Source organism: Sphaerodactylus townsendi, linkage group LG05, assembly GCF_021028975.2.
Source record: "Sphaerodactylus townsendi isolate TG3544 linkage group LG05, MPM_Stown_v2.3, whole genome shotgun sequence".
In the NCBI taxonomy this organism is placed as follows: Eukaryota; Metazoa; Chordata; class Lepidosauria; order Squamata; family Sphaerodactylidae; genus Sphaerodactylus; species Sphaerodactylus townsendi.
The window spans coordinates 127,856,937-127,874,250 of NC_059429.1; the positions used below are offsets into that span (position 1 = coordinate 127,856,937).

The following is a 17,314-nucleotide window of genomic DNA, read 5'->3' on the forward strand; positions in this document are numbered from 1 at the left end:
CANAGNGCTGGACTAGATGGACTCTGGTCTGATCCAGCAGGCTTGTTCTTATGTTCTTAAGGCCATTGCTTTCACATCCTGCCTGTGAGCTCCCAAAGGCACCTGGTGGGCCACTGCGAGTAGCAGAGTGCTGGACTAGATGGACTCTGGTCTGATCCAGCAGGCTAGTTCTTATGTTCTTATTACACGTAGAGTTTGGGAATAGGGCACACAACTCAATGCTGGGCTTTTAGCTGTGAAGGTTATGCTAGCTATTTTACTGATCAGGTCTTATCGTCTGACCTGGTGGAACGCTCTGCCACTTGACATCAGGGCCCTGTGGGATTTGATGCAATTCCGCAGGGCCTGTAAGGCATTCCACCGGGCCTTTGGTTGAGGCCTACACAATTGCATCTGTTGCCGGCCCTAATCCTAATTCTGGTTTTAAGCTTTAAGTTTTAAAGTATATGTTCTGAGATCTTGGTGACCAGTTAGAGGATAGCAAGCAACTGTGTTCTGTTCCCCAAGCAAACTAAAATCAGGTGCCTTGCACTTGGCCAGAACAGAGCGTAAGACCCGCAGACAAATAAGCAGCAGTTCAAACGTCTGAGATATTGCTGTCTCCAGCCTTCCCCAGACACCTGAACTAAACAGACTGTAAAACAGGAACTGCTGACTAATAAGAATTCTATAGTGTTTTGCCTCTAGAGGGCTTCATTTTTAGTTGATATGCTCCTGCAGTCAGTGGCAGCCCACCTCTGGACATCTCGTCCCTTGAAAACCCAACAGGGTCACCATAAGTCATCTGCGACTTGAAGGCGGAAGACAAAAATGAATGGTTTGTCGATTCATACAGGAAAATGAATCTAACTTGCCCTTTTTTGTTTGTTTGTTTTATCTTTAGAACAAATCGCCCAGTTGGCTGCTAATTTGAGAAAGCCCTTGGCTCCTGGACTCACTGGTCGGCCTGGCCCTGCCGGTCCCCCAGGTCCCCCTGGGAAAACAGGAAGTGTTGGGCATCCTGGGGCACATGGTCCACCTGGGTACAGAGGGCCACCAGGTGACTTAGGAGATCCTGGTCCTCGAGGTGAGTACAGTTTTCACCTGAAGCAGACCCAAAGCTATATCTAGGCTCTTGTCTATCTGGCTAGTACATTTTTAATCGCATCTTTCTCCAAGAAGGTCATGATAGTCTACATGGCTCCTCTCCTATTCTGGGTTATTTTCACAACAGCCCTGAAAGCCTGAGGCTGAGAGAGCTCCCAAGATGCCCAGTAAGCTGGAAAGCAGAACGGGGATTTGAATCCAGTACTCCTAGATTCTTCTCTGCCACTTTAACCACTTGACTCCATTGCTTTAACAAGTTTTGCTGGGTGCTTTGTGATGATGTCCCTTAGCTGGGATCGATACATTTATAAAGCTTTGGCCATAAACAAAAAGGCCCCAAAGTGGTAGAAAATTGGCTTTTAGCTGTGAAGGTTATGCTAGCTATTTTACTGATAAGGTCTTATCGTCTTACCTGGTGGAACGCTCTGCCACTTGACATCAGGGCCCTGTGGGATTTGATGCAATTCCGCAGGGCCTGTAAGCAGAGGTGGGATCCAACCAGTTCTCATCACTTCTCTAGAAGTGGTTACTAATTTTTTCTGAGTGCCAAGAAAGGGTTACTAAAGCAACCTCCCTGCCCAATAGGTATTGGAGGTGCGTGTGTGCGGTGGCACCACTGTTTGAATCCCACCACCCTCCGAACCTGTTATTAAAATTTTTGGATCCCACCACTGCCTGTAAGGCAGAGTTGTTCCGCCGGGCCTTCAGTTGAGGCCTATACAATTACATCTGTTGTTGGCCCTAATCCTAATTCTGGTTTGAAGCTTTAAATTTTAAGTAGATTTTAATTTCAGTTTTGTTTTAATTAGTTTGGACTTGATTTCAATTATTAAAGTTTTAATTGTTTGTTAAATTCAGTTTTACTATGTTATGTTTTATTATTGTAAGCCTGCCTGAGCCCTTTTGGGGGCGGCGTATAAATTGAGCCAACCAATCAAATAAATAAATAAAATTTTTTAAAAGAGGGATATCTGTACAGTTGGAAATGTTTCTCTGTCTCAAAGATGACCTCTTCTCATAATGCACTTCCAGTACAGGAGGAGCAGCAGTGGCGTAGTGGTTAAGAGCAGGTGCATTCTAATCTGGAGGAACCGGGTTTGATTCCCAGCTCTGCCGCCTGAGCTGTGGAGGCTTATCTGGGGAATTCAGATTAGCCTGTGCACTCCTACATACTCCAGCTAGGTGACCTTGGGCTAGTCACAGCTTTTCGGAGCTCTCTCAGCCCCACCCACCTCACAGGGTGTTTGTTGTGAGTGGGGAAAGGCAAGAAGATTTTAAGCCCCTTTGAGTCTCCTACAGGAGAGAAAGGGGGATATAAATCCAAACTCCTCCTCCTCCTCCTCCTTCCTCCTCCTCCTCCTTCCTCCTCCTCCTCCTCCTCCTCCTCCTCCTCCTCCTCCTCCTCTTCTTCTTCTTCTTCTTCTTCTTCTTCTTCTTCTTCTTCTTCTTCTTCTTCTTCTTCTTCTTCTTCTTCTTCTTCTTCTTCTTCTTCTTCTTCTTCTTCTTCTTCTTCTTCTTCTACCCCCTTCTATTTGGTCTAGTTTTCCCAAATAAATTATAATGTTGTCACTCCTCCGTTATTTCATAAAAAATTATCTTGCATTACCACATTGCTCCATGTAGCTTTAAAAGCCCCATTACTTTCACTCGCAGTTACTATTTAAGGGAGATTTCTGTCCTCTAATACCCATCTAGTCCCTTTGTTATCCATCAAACCGCAATATAGCCATCTGCCCTTTCCCCCAGATGTACGGATACTGGGTCTGAGTAAGCTGATATGTTATAGAGGTTCTGCTATATCTCATCCCAGGATGATCTAGGCTAGCTTTATTTCTTCAGTGTGGAAGCGAAGCAGGATCAGCACAGCTTACCGTATATACTTGTGTATAAGTCGACCGGCATATAAGTCGAGGCACCTAATTTTACCACAAAAAACTGGGAAAACCTATTGACTCGCGTATTAGTCGAGGGTGGGAAATGCAGCAGCTACTGGTAAATTTCAAAAATAAAAATAAATACCAATAAAATTACATTAATTGAGGCATCAGTAGGTTAAATGTTTTTGAATATTTATTTCAAAGAAAAACAGTAAACTAGCTCTGTAAGTGGAAAAGAGGGTCAACAAAAGCAATATGGTCTCAACAATAACTTTAAAAGTACAAAAACTTTAGCTCAATCAGCAACCAAGCTAAAACACAAGAGTTAAAATCCTTCAAAACTGGATTTTTTGGTCAGGGGAGGAATGTTTATGTTAGCAGTACCAACATTTCAGAGTATCTTTAGGAGACCCTCCTGATGATACCACCCAAATATCACCAAACCTAGCTGGTACCAGCAAGATATTATCCTGATGATACCACCCAGGTTTAGTGAACTTTGGTTCAAGGGGTCCAAAGTTATGGACCCTCAAAATGTAGCCCCATCTACTATTAGCTCCCATTAGAAACAATGGGGGATGGGGGCACCCCCTTTGGGGGTCCATAACTTTGGATCCCCTGAACCAACCTTTACCAAACCTGGCTGGTATCATCAGGAGTATCACCTGATGGTAGCCTGAAATTTTGGTGCCACTAGCCTAAAAGCTGCGGCCCTTGTATAAGTCGAGGGGGGCTTTTTCAGCACAAAAAATGTGCTGAAAAATTCGACTTATATGTGAGTATATACGGTACTTGGATGGGAGACCAACAAGGAAATTTTGGGTTAATACGCAGAGGCAGGCAAGGGCAAACCACCTCCATTCCTCCATTTCTCATTTTATGCACATATCCAATCCCAGGCAACATTGAGACTTGACATTATTAGGAAACGAAAAACTATTATTTTTATCTCCGTAATGAGATTTGGAATGTTACAGTGTTAATAGCAAATCCGTTCTGAGTCTCATGAATATGCAGTTAGCAGCAAGTGAAATATTCTCCAGGTAGATGGATAAATCTTGCAGCGGAGGAAACACTGAGTCTTAAGGCTTCATTAACTGGGAAGGGGGAGTAGCAATTTTCAGGCTAATACAAAAGGATCGAGCCATTATGAGTAACTCAGATTGAGTAACCAGCTTAAACCACTAAGCTGCTTTTTCTGATACAAGTTTCCCATTCCTTGCTCATGGGCTAAACCTTTTGTTGTGGCCCTGCAGGTGACTCTGGTGATAAAGGAGACAAAGGGGCCATCGGTAAAGGTGTTGATGGACCCGATGGGGATCAAGGACCTCAAGGTAAGGTGGCGGAAAATCATAACAACTAATTCCAAATCAGACTGAGATATTGTATATGTTCTGAGATCTTGGTGACCAGTTAGAGCAGTGGTGGCAAACCTTTGGCACTCCAGATGTCATGGACTACAATTCCCATCATCCCCTGCCAGCATGGCCAATTGGCTGATGGGAATTGTAGTCCATAACATCTGGAGTGCCAAAGGTTTGCCACCACGGAGTTAGAGGATTGCAAGCAACTGTGTTCTGTTCCCCAAGCAAACTAAAATCAGGTGCCTTGCACTTGGCCAGAACAGAGCGTAAGACCCACAGACAAATAAGCAGCAGTTCAAAAATGGTTTCATAATATTGAAAGTTTAGGACTCTGATTCCTCCCATGAAGTTTATCTAATAAAGAATACTAAAGATTATCTGAAGAATTTGCAGGTTCCAGTTCTTCCTTAACTGCTTCTAAGGAAGTCTGTTCGGCTTGCTGCTTCTTCTGAGTTCTCCCGGTGTCCTCTATTTGGACTCTGTTTCCTTTCAGGTCTGTTGAAACTTGATTGCTCAAATACCATGGATTTTTAACACCTTAAACGTCTGAGATATTGCTGTCTCCAGCCTTCCCCAGACACCTGAACTAAACAGACTGTAAAACAGGAACTGCTAGCTAATAAGAATGCTATAGTGTTTTGCCTCTAGAGGGCTTCATAGAGGGACAGGGTCTAACTAAGTTTCCCTCCCACAGAATACTGCACAAAAAGCAACTGAACCCAATCTAACTAAAGCCCTTTCCGCACGGGGCCAAAAACAGTGGCCCAGGGACAGAAAAACACTAGTCCCTGGGGAGCTGTTCGCAAGGCAGCGCTGCTGCAGCACCGTCCTGTGCGGCCCCGAGCTGCTGTAGCACCGTCCTGTGTGGCCCCGAGCAGTGCGAAGGCGCTGCTTTCCACCTCCCTTCCCGAGGGAGGTTTTTGGAAAGCGCCACCGAAGACGCCGCTTTCCCGTCCCCCCAACACTCACCTTGTCCTCCAGCATCAGGAGGGAGGGCTGCTGAGACACGCCCATGCTGCCCTCCAACCCCTGATCGTCCTAACATTTCATCCACATCTATGGCTGGCATCTTCAGAGTGCCATGGAGAGAAACACATCCTACCCTGTCATGCCTCTCAAGATGCCAGCCATAGATGCGAGCAAAACGTTAGGAGCTAAAACTACCAGACCAGGGCCACACCGCCTGGAAAACCTACAATAGCCACTATCTTCCTTTCTTTTGGCTATAAATTCTTCTCAAAGAGGCAGTTTTACAGATTAGTAAAACCAAGGATCACAGAGCAATGTATATAGTCCTGTCTAGTCATTATGATTTCAGAGTAAATAGAGATTGTACTATGCACGACATATGAACATTCTTGGTATGTTTGGTTGCCATTTGGTGTGAACAGGACATCGGCTATTTTCATAAGTAACAATTTTATCTAAAAACACTGCAGTATTTTACGCTGGATCTTTTTTAATCCCTGTTTTTCAAGGACCCCCAGGTGTGCCCGGAACAAGTAAAGATGGCCGGGATGGTTCTGTGGGCGAACCTGGATTACCAGGTGATCCGGGAAGACCCGGTGCTATTGGGGTTCAAGGAACTCACGGTGTCTGTGATACATCTGCCTGCATGGGAGCTGCTCTTGCAGGTGGAGGAAAATCCAAAAAGTCATAAAGCTGCATTTGCGAAGAAGTGGAGAAAGGGAACTGAATATTTAAGTGACTAATTGGTAACAAGAAGAAAGCAAAATTCTCCCGGTGAAAATGGCAAAATGGTGCTCCAGCAAAAGGGATTGCAGCAGGGTGGCTGATGCTATGATTTAATTCTGTGAAACCAGAAAACATCAGGTGGACATTTATCCAAAGCAGTTATGTCCCTTCCCTTCTCAGCTTCCTGAAAGATCTCACTTGCCCCCTGAAGAGATGCCCTGTTGTTCCTGTCTTATGATCATCCGCTTACCTACACTACCGGTTTAGGGCAATATTTGGGACACTTTGGTCCTGCACTAGTGGAAAACTCTGATCCAAACAAATACGAGCACAGTTGGGGATGTTCAGACGTAGCCCAGGCCAGGCGAAACACACATAATCCCAAACAGGTAATCAATTATAGTACTGATTATAAGCATAAGCATAAGCATTTTATTGTCTTGGTGCACGCACAACAGAATTTACAGCAGCATTCCTCGATGCACACAATTCCAGACTCATACCCCATCCTTCCTTTCCCCTTCCTCCACCCATCCCTACACAGCCCCAAATACATCAACACGAAGCCACGGAGTTCATCATAGCCACAGCTCTAGAGTAGAAGCTGTCTCTAAGCCTCTTTGTCTTAGTATTTATAGACCTGTATTATTGGACGTGGGCAGGAGCAGGCAGTCCTTACCATGTGCATGGATGATGGCACACCGTACCATTTTACTCAGCACTTAGGATACCCCCTGAGCAGCTGAGGCAGAGGCAGTGGTGCTAGAGGCAACAGGCATGGCTTATGCCCATAGTTGTCTTACCAGGCCTGCACAGCCACCAAGCTGAGCACAAAGGAAATCCCTGAGATGCTGGCAGCCCCACTAGCCTTGCTCCAGGCATGTCTGGTCAACTACAACCAATGAGGCCATTGGTGCAATCTTGCATATGAGTATCAGCCCCTCTTTCTTATTTCCAGAACTAAAACCCTGAACACAACCCTTATTCCCTCTTTCAGTTTGCCAGCAAACTAGCCTCTCCATGGGCAGAGACTGCATTGGTGGGGGCACGCGGGTCAGGAAAGGTTGTCTGGGCTATGTGAACACAATCCCTGCTGCTGGGATAGGCCAAAAATCACAGGCTTAGTGCTTACTTGAGCTCCGTTGTCTTCATCAGCTAGGTGTGCACGTCTGGTTGGATCAGAGCAAATTAATGCAAAAGTAGTGAATTTAATAACAGTCATGCATGTGTAACTGTCCTGAATGTTTGTACTGTGGACACAATCCAACAGGGTCCCTTTGGGGTCCCACAACCCAACAGGGGCCCTTTGGGTTCACACACTTTTTTTTCACAGGATTTTGTTCTAGCAGCAGTTTTTACCGTGGCAGAGGCCACATCTGGAGTGAGAAGGCCACTGTGGGCTTGTCCCAGCTGCACAGGAAGTAGGGGGGTGGGCACAGTGATGCCTTCCTGTACACATCATGCCTGCCACGTTATCTTTTAGACTGCCATTTTGTCCACTTGACCCAAATGTAGGTACGACGTTTGTACATATCTACTTTACAGGGGACAATTTTGTACATTTGCATTTGATGAGAAAAGTATTCTGTAATCATTTTACACCCTCTTTGCACAGTATTTGTTAAAGACCTTTCTGCCACAGGAAACTCACTAACCAAAATGTCCGTATGAATTGTACAATTAAACATTCTTTTTTGTTTTGTTTTTTTGATGGGGCACATTGTACCTGTCTATTATAAGAGGCCTCGAGGCTTGTTTTGACCATTCTTATTTTTCCCTGCTGGCTGGAAATAAAGGTGCTACACAAGTGTGAATATTTGTGATGTAAACAATATTTATTTTGGGAACAGTTCTGTACAAGAAATACTCACTAGCATCGTCTGTGTTGATACATCAATAAAGCCACTTCCAATTCAATAAACAGACTATTTCTCAAATACTTCAGTTCTCTTAACAAGGGTAGCTCACGTGAGCCTTCAAAATAAAACAAAATGTCATGTGCTGTTTACAAAAAATGCCACTCTTGCACGGAAAATATCGCACTCTCATTTCATCCATTGGGAATTTCTTGTTAGGAAAGTCCCACTGAAAAGAATGGGATTGGTACCAGAGCTCACAGCTGTATCCGTCTCATTCATTTCAATGGTTGTTTGGACAGGTGATAGTGGGTAGAGTGCGTGTGAAACATATTTTAAAGAGTACTTGTATTTCTAACACACCTACAGGAGCATTTTTCCATCTGTTGCAGTTTTACAGAGACAAACGTGTGGAAACTGAAGGCAAATCTGAGCTACTATATACAAATTGCCATCTTTATCATTTCAATTTCTCCTTCCAATAGCAAATCAGTTTGTTGTGACATTCTAATAATCACTTGCATGAATGTATTCCAAGATGGAAAAGAAGCGGATGTTCAATAACGCACCTGAAGTCTTTTATTTGAAAAACATTTTTAAAAAAAAACAAAATACAGAGTGCCGGAGAAGATTTGTGGGTTTTGTGCTCTTGTCTCTCGTGCAAGGCCCATCTTGGGGGCAGTGCTGATAAAAAAATGTCGGTAAATTTTTCCTTTCTGTTTTGAACAGTGTGTGTTTTCTTTCAATGTTGTTAGGTTTTTCAGTCTGTATTAAGTCATGAAAAATCCAGCAAATGAATTTAGAAACAGAAGCTCGTACAAATTCTTATGTGTTCACGCTGTCTAGCAACTACTGAATATGAGTGCTAATTATTTAGTCTCCATGGACGTACCATTCTGAGCAATTTCTTGTGCCGGGCACGTTCCTATTGAATCTGATCTTGTTAATTTTAGTCTTCTGCCTGTTTTACCACAGAATACAGTCTCGAATTCCTAAAAAAAAAATCAACCACACAGAACAATTACAATACTGAATTACAGAAGAGCAAACCTTAAGAAAACTCTGGCCGTTTATGTACTCGTGGTCTCCTTCAAATTGTGCATACATTCCCTTCAGTTTGGATTCTCGGTTACATAAACGTTTCCCCCCCTTCAGAACTCATCACGCTCCCAGGTCAGAGAATTCCTGTGGTTTCCAAAACATGTGTAAATGTAGATTTTTCTCTGCCTTTACAAGGAGACTGACTATCACTGTGCATTAAGCTTCCTCCGGGTTTTCTCGCTTCGCCCCACCCACATAACAGCCGATTCTCCCACTCCTTGGGCCACCTTTTCAGAACAATCAGAAGTGCTTTCTTCTCTTTTTTAAACTGAAGTGAAACTGACTCATGATTAACCAATTCTAGAAAAGTAATGTTAGACCAAAGATGGCACACACCACACACACACACAGCAGCAGCAGGTAGCCTCCCTAAATGGTGGTTGCATGAAAAGAATAAGAGAGCAGCGGGTGAGCAAAATGATGGATCGGTTTGGCTAGGGATACTTCACAGGGGGAGAATCCCTGCAACAAAATACTGCAGGAAAAATCCACCGCAAAGGAAACAGCCACAGGATAAGCAGTGAATGCATGAATGGCCACTGTGCGGGAAGTTACCCATCAAACCAGAAATCGTTTGTCCTAGTAATGTTTTACAGGTAGAGCAGTTTGATAAACATATGGTGTTTAAGAAATGGTCTACTATGAGATAGTAAACAGAAGCATGGCTGTGCCCTGCCTGGGAAAAACAGCACTACTGACATACAACATTTAACAGATGGGGCTCAGCTAGGTTCAGCACTGGCCATGCGGACAGCAGATCTTGTTACTTCAGCACAGTGCCCACTGAGGAAGTACCGTGCATAAAAAAGTCTGCTCCTGTGCGAAACTAAGTACAAGTTTGACAAATGTATCTAGCAAGATTCATTTCTTTATGGCTTTTAATGTTCACATTGTAACGTAGGTTTATTTTAAAAAATCATTGGGATCAGTGACCTTTTTCAGGGAATCCCCGTGCCTTTCTTGAATGTATTTTAGAAACGCTGTTGTCCATTGTAAAGTTGTCGCCTTGTCAGTATCTGACGTACAGAAGGGAACCAGCAGATTCAATTCGTCGCAACAAATCCGGATCCTGCGCCTGGAAGCACAAGCTACATGCTCAAAGCTAGCACTTGAAACTGCCATTCTTTTCAAAATATTTCTTAATTCAGTGTAACATTAAGGGAATTAATGTTTGATTAATATCTTGGAAAGGCACCATTTGGAAGTCCTTTAAAGTCTCACTTGCCTTACAGTTTGTTCATTATTCCCTCCTACAAGGCTGAATCCAAAACTACCTGTGGGGGGTACCTGTTCTGCCTTTCACTTCAGACCCCTCCTCCTTGACAGCTACTTTTCCCTACAAAGTCTTCAGCTTGATCTCTCAGCCTGGCACACAACCGCAACAAATCCTAAGTAATATTCCACAGCATTTGCTTACATTTAACCTCCTCTTTCTCGCTGTGTTATCTTTGTATGTCCTCTCCCTATTCACTCCCATCCCATTATACATTCCTTTGGGTAGGAGATGTTTTGCTTTTATGTTACTTGAATAATTAATGGCACTGTATAAATGACTACTCTCTGTGGATAAAAGTGAGGATAATATAGAGCCAGTGTGGCAGTGTAGTGGCTAAGAGTAGTGGACTCTAACCTGGTGAACCAGGTTTGATTTTCCACTCCTCCACATGAAGCCTGCTGGGTGACCTTGGACCAGCCACTGTTCCTACCCTCTTCCTTGTTTCTTGATGCTATTGCTGGGGCAAATCTTCAAACCACCCTGCATGGAAGTGGCTTATAAGGTATTATTTTACGTTCTGTACTGTCCTGAGCGTTTTATTAGAGGCCTGGCACATAAACATAGCCTATAAATAAATCGATGCAATCGATGCAGTGTTGAAACTTTAAACAAAACACCATGTTACGGCATGCAAACCAGAACCAAATAACTAAAGAGAAGTGGCTTGGAGGCCAAAGGCTGCCCATCCCAATTACCTCCTGTCTCGTTCCATTCGATTGTGCCTTTCCCGGCGCTGGGAGACACCGCCTTGGCTTCCATTTTGTGTGGAGGTGCTGGAGGTTGGCTGTGCTGCTGGCCAAGTACCCTGAGCGGGGCCAGTGCTTTGACTATCACACACATTTTGAATGTCACCAAGAGGTTTGCGCACCGTGCTTGCATCCAGGGTATGTAGTCTACTCCGGCTCCTTTTGTTTATTGTTTGCTTACATAAAGCCTCTCCTTTACAAAACAAGAGGGGGAAATACTACTTTATACACGTCGTACATTATAAAGTTGTTGGAAACATTTATTGGTACTTAAACAGCACAGAAACAAAAAAGAAAGATCGCCAAACGTATGTTTACCATAAGAACTCCCAATTTCATCTGCATCGAGTTTTAACACAAAATTATATTACTGCTTGCTTTTTAATAACATAAATTGGATCTTTAAAAAGTATAATTGGATCCTTATAAATAATCAACACACTTTTCTTTATTAGGTCTAGTTTTGATAGTCCACTAACCTTCAAAACCACTAGTTATCAGCTAATTTTTTCTGTTTTACCCAAATAACCACTTCGTACATTATAAAGCTATTTAATCAGTCTCAGTCAAAATCAAATTTGTCCCTGTATCTGCAACATCACTGAATAATGACTGATTTTGAATGGGCACAACAGAAAATATACCCTATCCTAAGCATTATTTCATGTTGCAGAATTTTAAAACTAGACTTTTGGCTTCTCTGGATGTTATTTAAGACACCAACAGTAAGAGAGATCTCTGTATCTGTAAAACTTTCTATACTAAAGGGTGTGAGGAAGGTGAAAATAGTGGCCAAAATATAAATTAATCCTGTAACATTTTAATGGCAACCTTATTTATTTTCTTTAGGGCTGCCTTGAATTTTTTTTACTGTAACAAATATTACACCCATGCGTATTCCAACTCATTAGGTGAGTATCATTTTAACATATTCTTACTATCACAAATATACAAAAAATGTTTAGTAAGTACACCGTCAGGTATGGCTATAAATAAATAAAAACCTAATCTAGAGGTTTTATAGCCATACCTGACGGTGTACTTACTAAACATTTTTGTATATTTGTGATAGTAAGAATACGTTAAAATGATACTCACCTAGTGAGTTGGAATACGCATGGGTGTAATATTTGTTACAGTACCTGTTGTACACCTGCCTTGATTATTATGTTGAATTTTTTTAACCTGATTAATTGTTATTTAAATGAGTAAATGCAAATAACATTGTAATAAATGTCCATGTTGCCCAAACCTTAGTATTAGGTTAAGATTTGAAGAAAGACTGAAATAATTTGAATTTGATAAACAGAAGGTGCCTATCATTGTTGGAAGGGGAAAGAAAACTTCAGTAGTTTCCCTGATAGTGCCACATATTTGACAATGGCCCTAAAATTAACTACTGGACCTTTTACTCTCAGTTCCAATGTGTATATTTATAAAGTGCTATCAAGTCACTTATGGGGCTTTCAAGGCAAGTGAGAAGAAGACGTCGTTTGCCACTGCCCCTGCAGAGTGCTCCTTGGAGGTCTCCTTCCAAGTATCAGCACTGCTTAGCTTCCGAAATCTGATGAGATCAGGCTAGACAGGTCACAGCAACCACAGTTAAACTATGGTTTGGTACTTCTGTCTAAGATGGGTATCAGTAACACAGCATGGAGAGATAGAAATGAACTGAAAACTGCAGGAAACTGCCAGCACTCCAGTTCTAGGTTTACATGCTGCCTCTCCTCCTCTCAGCCCCAATACCAATGAAAAATTACCCTCAATCCATCAGACTGACCCCTACTGATTAATATAACCCAAGACTTTCGTTGACTAACAGTGCAACCCTGTGTAGAATTTCTTCAGTATTTATTAGATTTATAGGTTGTCCTTTCTCATTAGATGGGCTCAGGCAAGCTTATCGCAATCAATACAGCTCTCTCTGCTGAAAACAACCATTCTAATTACAATATACTCACAGTGCCATAAATCTTAAAATCACAACCAACCAACCAGCAACCAAAGGGGAGGAATGAATTTGCTATCGATGTAAGATCAATAACAGAACAAAGAAAAAAAGAAGAAGAGGGAAAGAGCAGGGGAGCCAGCCAAGTTGATAATAGTTGCAGCCCTCAACCATAAGCCCTGGTGAAATAGCTCACTCTTGCAGGCCCTGTGAGAGAATTGTAACAAGGTTTCCCAGGGTTTCAGAATCATTTGAAACAACGTTCTGGAGGCTGGTCAAAGACAGCCAGGACAGTACCCTATAAACCTTACAGTCCCATTTCCCACTCATGCTCAGATATAAATACATGAAGAGTGGCAAGAGAAGGCATTCAGGCTACCCCTCTCTACTATCTCCAGAGGGGTGCTACTTGTAAAGATACAGCTAATCCAAAGAATATCTTTTTGGGGGGAGGGTCAAGAACAAAACAATTAAAAACCCTGAGGGATCAAACACACTAACCCCAGCTGTGGTAGCTGCCCCAAATAGCAGCTAGAAGCCCAGAGGCAAGCTTCCAACCTTCCAATTGAAAGAAGTCACCCTTACAGGAGTAGACAGCTTTCTGGGTTTCACAAAACAAATTAGCCTGGTAGGTGTAGCCAAGAACTAGAATTTAGATTGAAGCCACCTGAAGACAAAACATCCTCAAGTGAGATGACAGGAAATGTATTACTATTGTCCAAGAATACCATCAAAAGAATGGTAGCAATGGGGAATAAAATAACTGTGCTTCCTGTGCTGGCTTGATGCCTCCCTGCCTTGCAGAGATCCCAGCGATCCTGACTGGCCCCTGCAGCCATCGTGCAAACTACAGCACAGGCAGCCCAGACAGGTTCCATGAACCTGTGTTGCCTATAATACCAGAATCAGCCAATGACACAGCTTAATCGTTTCATCATCTTAATTAATTGGAATGTGGCATCCCTGTTCTTTGGCCTTGGCAACCCAGGGGAGTCAAGCTTTCACTCCTAGCCCCTGATCCCTTCACTCCAGTTTCTAAAGACCAGGGTTTTGCTACGTTGCAAACACACACAGCACAGTTAAATCCCACTCTTATTATTTTAATAAGTGCCCCCTCCCTGCTCTCTCTGCTTTACTGCTTGCTATTTTTTTGTCAGAGGTACCCATCATATTGCTTGGGGAGCCGCCGTTCCCTCCTGCCTCTTGGGAGTAGGTTTTAAATGCGTGGGTTTTTTTCTGGGCGCCTCTTATTTATTTATTTGTTTGTTGTTTTGTTTATATATATTATTAACCAGCTGTTTTATATGAAGTTTTAGAAAGTTTTGTGTGATTGTAATTGGGACTAAGACCTATATATATTTGTTTATTGTGTAGCTTGTATGACTTGCTCCTTGTTCAATACTGTATGAATTTTATGTTGTACACCGCCCGGAGCCCTTCAGGGTTTGGGCAGTATAGAAATTTAAGAAATAAAATAATAAAATAAAATAAAATAAAATAAAATAAAATTAAATTAAATTAAATTAAATAAATAAATAAATAAATAAATAAATAAATAAATAAATAAATAATGTAGGCCTTAAAGCCTCAGTGAACTGAATAGTGGAACTCACTTTTTGACAGTGCCAAATAACCAGGATCGCACTTCTAGAGTAGAAAAAAAAGATGCAGTACAAGGACTGTTCAAAGGACTTTCTTTTAGTGTGTCTGTGTGCAACTTTGTGGTGCTATCTGCTGCTTTCTTAAAGAGTACACAAACATGTTACCAGTGGGGCTGTTCTTACTATGTTTAACCATTATATATAGGTATTGATTGCAGTTTCTCAAGAATTATCTAAGAAATGATAAGCTTTCCCATGTCATCCATTTCCATGCAGCTTCTGATGGAACTAAATTGTTTCAAATGCTTTCTGGATGATATTTTGGGAAGGTATGTTTGAAGCCTCCAAGGTGACAGTCGGGATTGCCCTGCTTTTACAAATGCATCTTTACAGAAATCAGAATTAATTCTGGTAACGTGATGGCTACTGAAAGAAAACGAGCCAAAATCTGGCAACTTGCCTCCTACTTTAATCCAAACGTGTTCAGGGAGAGCTTTATTCCTAGGCCTGACAGTCTGTTTGGTTGCTTCAATCTCCTGCTGGTAGCAGATAGAAAAGGCTCGAGGCAAGCCAAGGTCTTGATGCTTAGGAGCATCCAAAGCAGATGGTCCAGAGCTCTAAAAGAAACAAAGTATCAGTTTTAAGCAAAACTTTTCGCCCTGCTCATCTATCCCTTTAAATTTTAACACCATCTGCTTCATTCTGTAAAAGAAAAAACAGAAAAATCTTAAAAAGAAAAACAAATTGCAGAAAAAACAATTGCTGCTAACCTGCCTTCCATTGAGGACCTGTATACTGCACGGGTCAAAAAAAGGGCTGTGAAAATATTTACTGACCCCTCGCATCCTGGACATAAACTGTTTCAACTCTTACCCTCTAAACGTCGCTACAGAGCACTGCACACCAAGACAACTAGACCTAAGAACAGTTTTTTCCCGAATGCCATCACTCTGTTAAACAAATAATTCCCTCGATAATGTCAAACTATTTATTATATATTTATTATATAATTACTGCACTACTTTTTTCATCATTCCTATTACCCATCTCCTCCCAATTATGACTGTATGACTATAGCCTGTGCTGACATTTCATTTTATTTTATGATTTTACATTTTATGTTTTTATTACTATTGATTGTTTCCTGATTGCTTACTAGACCTATATGACAATCATTAAGTGCTGTACCTTATGATTCTTGACAAATGTATTTTCTTTTATGTACACTGAGAGCATATGCACCGGAGACAAATTCCTTGTGTGTCCAATCACACTTGGCCAATAAAGATTCTATTCTATTCTATTCTATTCAAGACGGGCAGCCCAATGCAGAGGCCGCTGGGGACAGATCTGCCACTACGCCACCTCCAGAGGGCTCTCAGGCGGCATGGGGCGCACCAAAAAAGAAAAAAAAAACAGCCACCTGAAAGCTCTCCATAAAGCTGAAAAGAGTTACACCACCCTTTTGGGCCCTGGTGTTCCTGACTCAAAAGCCTGGGTGGAAGTCAACTAAAGTTGGCTCCAACCCCAGGAATGCTCCAGTCAGCCCCCTCCCACACACACACAGGCCAACATCACCTCAGGCATAAATATAGCTGCGTAGCGGTGCCCGCTTCCAGGTTTTGCCGCCTTGGAGCTGTGGAGTGCCTGGACGCTGGCTTCTTTGCCTTTTCCTCTGGCAGGGCTGCCCCTCCCAATGGAAGAGGGGCAAACGCATCGGCAAAGGTTTGGGCTGGGTCCGGGAGTAAAAAAGCCCCCCCCACAATTGGATTGAAAAACAATTTACAGAAACAAAAACAAATTCTGTAAAAGACAAAATAAGCCTACAAAAACAAATCACAGAATTCCACTGAAGCACGTGGGCCCTCCCTTGATGTAAGGCGGTGGTGCAAAATGCTGTCAAGCCGCGGCCAATTTATAGCGACCCCATAAGGTTTTCAAGGTAAGAGACGTTTAGAGGCGGGTTGCCGTTGCCTGCTTCCGCATGAGCTAAGAGAGTTCCGAAAGATTTGCCTTCACTTTATACATTCTTGTATAAAGTATACATTCCTGTATAAAGTTAATCTTCACAAGATTAATTATTATAGAACCATTAAAAATAAAAGAATAATCTTTTATTTAAAAAACCACCTACCTGTTGTTGTAAATGGTTTGTTTTTACACTTGCAGGAGAAGCAGCATTTGGGTTAAACAGTGGGCATGTAAACTGTAACGCCGTCGCAGCTGTAGCGCCGGTCTTATTTTTCATCAATGCGGCACATTTACTCTGCTGCTGATGGAGAGGAACACCCATCACTTCGGAAGGATGGCGAATGAGGGTTACTAAACTACGGGGTTGGGGGTGGGGGAAGAATCAATAACACAAGGGCAGTTGTTTGAAACAATTGGATTTCAAAGCCCAGTCTTTTATCAGCAATCCCTTCAGACTACATCCAGAATTTAACCCACATCAAACATCTGAGTTCACAAACAATATATGCTTGATTCTGGATTGGCATGCTTAATTACATCTTTTCTTAGCTGCTAAAGAGAATCACAGCTATAACAATCTCATAGGCCCACAATGTTACTTGCATTGATAACATTTTAAACACATCGATCCATCGATCCATCCATCCATCCATCCATCGATCCATCCATCGATCCATCGATCCATCCATCCATCGATCCATCCATCCATCCATCCATCCATCCACCCAACCCATCCACCCACCCACCCATCCATCCATCCATCCATCCATCCATCCATCCATCCATCCATCCA

General features: G+C 42.4%; 2 protein-coding genes across 2 annotated transcripts in view; one reads left to right on the top strand and one right to left on the bottom strand.

Annotated features, from left to right (window-relative positions):
• Nucleotides 1-7,939, top strand: part of LOC125433411 (collagen alpha-3(IX) chain-like) — a 10,823-nt gene extending 2,884 nt beyond the window's left edge. Inside the window, exons 2-4 of the mRNA XM_048497915.1 lie at nt 884-1,066; nt 4,220-4,297; nt 5,806-7,939. Of these exons, the coding sequence (XP_048353872.1) occupies nt 884-1,066; nt 4,220-4,297; nt 5,806-5,987 (443 nt within the window). The 3' untranslated portion in view covers nt 5,988-7,939. The remainder of the gene's footprint in view (nt 1-883; nt 1,067-4,219; nt 4,298-5,805) is intronic.
• Nucleotides 7,940-8,747: 808 nt separating this feature from the next.
• Nucleotides 8,748-16,870, bottom strand: TCFL5 (transcription factor like 5). Its single transcript, XM_048498727.1, has 5 exons — nt 16,685-16,870; nt 15,011-15,167; nt 10,951-11,194; nt 9,913-10,054; nt 8,748-8,870 (listed from the first exon to the last, which is right to left on the bottom strand). Exons 1-5 carry the CDS (start codon nt 16,841-16,843, stop codon nt 8,748-8,750), a joined length of 825 nt encoding a protein of 274 aa, XP_048354684.1. The 5' UTR covers nt 16,844-16,870.
• Nucleotides 16,871-17,314: the final 444 nt, after the last annotated feature.

Excerpts from the sequence above, each read along its gene's own strand:
- TCFL5 (XM_048498727.1), bottom strand. The coding sequence starts at position 16,843 with ATGGGTGTTCCTCTCCATCAGCAGCAGAGTAAATGTGCCGCATTGATG. Across the intron at positions 11,195-15,010 it reads CGTTTGGATTAAAGTAGGAG|GAGAGGCTTTATGTAAGCAA; the intron begins GCAAGTTGCCAG and ends TGTTTTGTAAAG. Across the intron at positions 8,871-9,912 it reads ACGGGGATTCCCTGAAAAAG|GAATTCGAGACTGTATTCTG; the intron begins GTCACTGATCCC and ends TTTTTTTTTTAG.